Below are 3,193 nucleotides of genomic sequence, written 5' to 3'. Positions count from 1 at the left end.
GACTGAGACCCATAGGGACACATTGATACCCATGGAAACCCCATAGAGACCCCATAGAGCCCCATAGCGACCCACTGAGACCCATAGGGAACCATAGGGACCCATAGAGACCCATAGTGACCCATAGAGACCCATAGTGACCCATAGAGACCCATTGGGACCCATAGCGACCCACTGAGACCCATAGGGAACCATAGGGACCCATAGAGACCTATAGTGACCCATAGAGACCCATTGGGACCCATAGCGACCCATAGAGACCCATAGGGACCCACTGAGACCCATAGGGACCCACAGAGCCCCACAGCGCCCCACACTTACCAGCAGGCCTCCTGCCCACCCCACAGCGCAGACCCACTCCCTGTGGGCGTTCTCCCATCGCTGCAGCTGCTGCCCCATAGCGGCGCCCGATGCGCCCCACACCGCCACGGCCTGACCCATAGCAAAGGGGTCAGCCCCATAGGGACCCCATAGCGACCCACAGAGCCCCATAGAGCCCCATAGAGACCCATAGGGATCCATAGAGACCCATAGAGACCCCTTAGATACCAATTACGCTCCATAGAGACCCATAGAGCCCCACAGAGACCCCATAGAGCCCCATAGGGAACCACACTGCCCCACAGCCCCCCACAGAGCCCCACAGAGCCCACGGTACCCCATAGGAGCCCTCAGCCCCATAGAGCCCCACCCCTAACCCCCACAAACCCCATAGAGACCCCATAGAAACCCATAGAGCCCCACAGAGACCCATAGAGACCCATAGAGACCCCATAGAGACCCCATAGAGACCCATAGAGACCCCATAGAGACCCATGGCGACCCATAGAGACCCACAGACACCCCATAGATCCCCCATACCCGATCCCGGCCCCCCGTCGCCAGCCGAGTCTCCGTGGGGCAGAAGCTGAGAGCTGCCGTGGGGCCGAGGTGGGGGTACAGAAGGTGGCCCCCCCCCTCTGGCCCCATAGAGCTGTGGGGCAGCAGGGCCTGCAGGGGGAACAGCAGCAGCGCCCCGTCCTCTGCAGGAGGGGAGGGTGAGGAACAGGGACCCCATAGAACACATAGGGACCCACAGGGACCCACAGGGACCCAATAGAACCCATAGACCCCATAGGGACCCCATAGAACCCATAGGGACCCATAGGGACCCGTAGAACCCACAGGGACCCATAGAGACCCCATAGAACCCATAGGGATCCATAGAACCCATAGGGACCCATAGGGACCCCACAGAGAACATAGAAAATCCATAGGGACCCATAAGGACCCATAGATCCCCATAGAGACCCACAGAGACCCACAGAACTCATACAGCCCCATAGAAACCATTGAGCCCCATAGGGACCCATAGGGACCCCACAGACCCCACAGGGACCCATAGAGACCCAATAGAACCCATAGACCCCATAGGGACCCATAGGGACCCATAGGAACCCCATAGAACCCATAGGGACCCATAGGAACCCATAGAACCCATAGAGACCCATAGAGACCCACAGAGACCCATAGAGACCCATAGAGCCCCATAGAGACCCACAGAGACCCATAGAGAGCCATAGAGCCCCATAGAGACCCCATAGAGACCCAGAGAGACCCATAGAGAGCCATAGAGCCCCATAGAGACCCCATAGAGACCCACAGAGACCCATAGAGAGCCATAGAGCCCCATAGAGACCCCATAGAGACCCAGAGAGACCCATAGAGACACCATAGAGACCCCATAGAGACCCCATAGAGACACCGTAGAGACCCATAGAGACCCATAGAGACCCCATAGAGCCCCACAGAGACCCATAGAGACCCATAGAGACCCCATAGAGACCCCATAGAGACACCGTAGAGACCCATAGAGACCCATAGAGACCCCATAGAGCCCCACAGAGACCCATAGAGACCCATAGAGACCCATAGAGACCCATAGAGACCCCATAGAGACACCGTAGAGACCCATAGAGACCCATAGAGACCCATAGAGACCCATAGAGACCCTATAGAGCCCCACAGAGACCCATAGAGAGCCATAGAGACCCATAGAGAGCCCCATAGAGACCCATAGAGACCCCATAGAGACCCATAGAGACCCATCGAGACCCATAGAGACCCCATAGAGCCCCATAGAGAACCATAGAGACCCATAGAGACCCATAGAGACCATAGAGACCCATAGAGACCCATAGATCCCCATAGCACCTTTAGCCCCGCCCCTACCCGTGCTGACCGCGATCCCATTGGCTGTGGCCGACATCGCCAGCACCTCGCCTCTCCCCACTGGCCGATCCCAGAGTAGGCGGGGCTTGAGGTGGGCGGGGCCGGGCAGCTCCCATCCCCATAGGGCGCCGTCAGGCCCCGCCCCCGCCAGCACCGTCCCGCCCACCCAGGCCAGGCACGTGATTGGTCCGCTGGAAAGGCAGAGCTGGGGGGCGGAGCCTGGAGGGAAATGGAGGGAGAATGAATGGAGGGGGGGGATAATGGGGGTAATTAGCGGAGTAATTAACGGGGGTGATTAATGAGGGTAATTAACGGGGGTAATTAATGGGGGTGATTAACAGGGTAATTAATGGGGGTGATTAATGGGGGTGATTAACGGGGGTAATTAAAGGGGGTAATTAATGGGGGTGATTAATGGGGATAATTAATGGGAGTGATTAATGGGGGTAATGGTTACAATGGGGTCACAATGATACAAATAGGGACCCATTGGGACCCATAGAGCCCCACAGAGCCCCATAGAGCCCCATAGGGACCCATAGAGACCCATAGAGACCCATAGAGCCCTATAAAGACCCATAGAGACCCTATAGAGCCCCATAGAGCCTCATAGAGACCCATAGAGACCCGTAGAAACCCACAAAGTCCTATAGAGCCTCATAGAGACCCCATAGAACCCCACAGAGACCCACAGAACCCCCCCGAGTCCTATAGAGCCCCATAGAGACTCATAGCGCCCCACAGCGCCCCCCGGAGGCGCTCACCCCATGGCGCCCGATGCACGGCGCTGACTCCCCCATGATGCCCCACGGCCAGCCGGGATCCCCAGGGGTCAAAGGTGACGCAGAGGGCCGGGCCTGGGTCACGTGACTCTTCCTCCAGGTCAGGTGATCCTCCGTCCGGGTCACGTGACTCCACTTCCGGGTAGGCGCTGGGCGCCGGCAGCAGCACCTGGAGGCGGCCGCGGTGCGACGGCCATTGG

The 3,193-nt window shown here is 58.3% G+C and overlaps 1 protein-coding gene across 1 annotated transcript in view; it reads right to left on the bottom strand.

Moving 5' to 3' along the window:
- LOC122191999 (telomerase protein component 1-like) overlaps nucleotides 1-3,187 on the bottom strand; it is a 5,280-nt gene extending 2,093 nt beyond the window's left edge. Inside the window, exons 1-4 of the mRNA XM_042892416.1 lie at nucleotides 2,976-3,187; nucleotides 2,212-2,430; nucleotides 862-1,022; nucleotides 322-432 (exon numbers count right to left, since the gene is read on the bottom strand). Of these exons, the coding sequence (XP_042748350.1) occupies nucleotides 322-432; nucleotides 862-1,022; nucleotides 2,212-2,248 (309 nt within the window). The 5' untranslated portion in view covers nucleotides 2,249-2,430; nucleotides 2,976-3,187. The remainder of the gene's footprint in view (nucleotides 1-321; nucleotides 433-861; nucleotides 1,023-2,211; nucleotides 2,431-2,975) is intronic.
- Nucleotides 3,188-3,193: the final 6 nt, after the last annotated feature.

The sequence above is a fragment of the Lagopus leucura genome, unplaced genomic scaffold (genome assembly GCF_019238085.1).
Source record: "Lagopus leucura isolate 7727_CA_CO unplaced genomic scaffold, USGS_WTPT01 33076-0_obj-0_obj, whole genome shotgun sequence".
Classification (NCBI taxonomy): domain Eukaryota; kingdom Metazoa; phylum Chordata; class Aves; order Galliformes; family Phasianidae; genus Lagopus; species Lagopus leucura.
The sequence above is the reverse complement of the archived record's forward strand: the minus strand, read 5'-3'. Positions and strand labels throughout refer to the sequence as shown.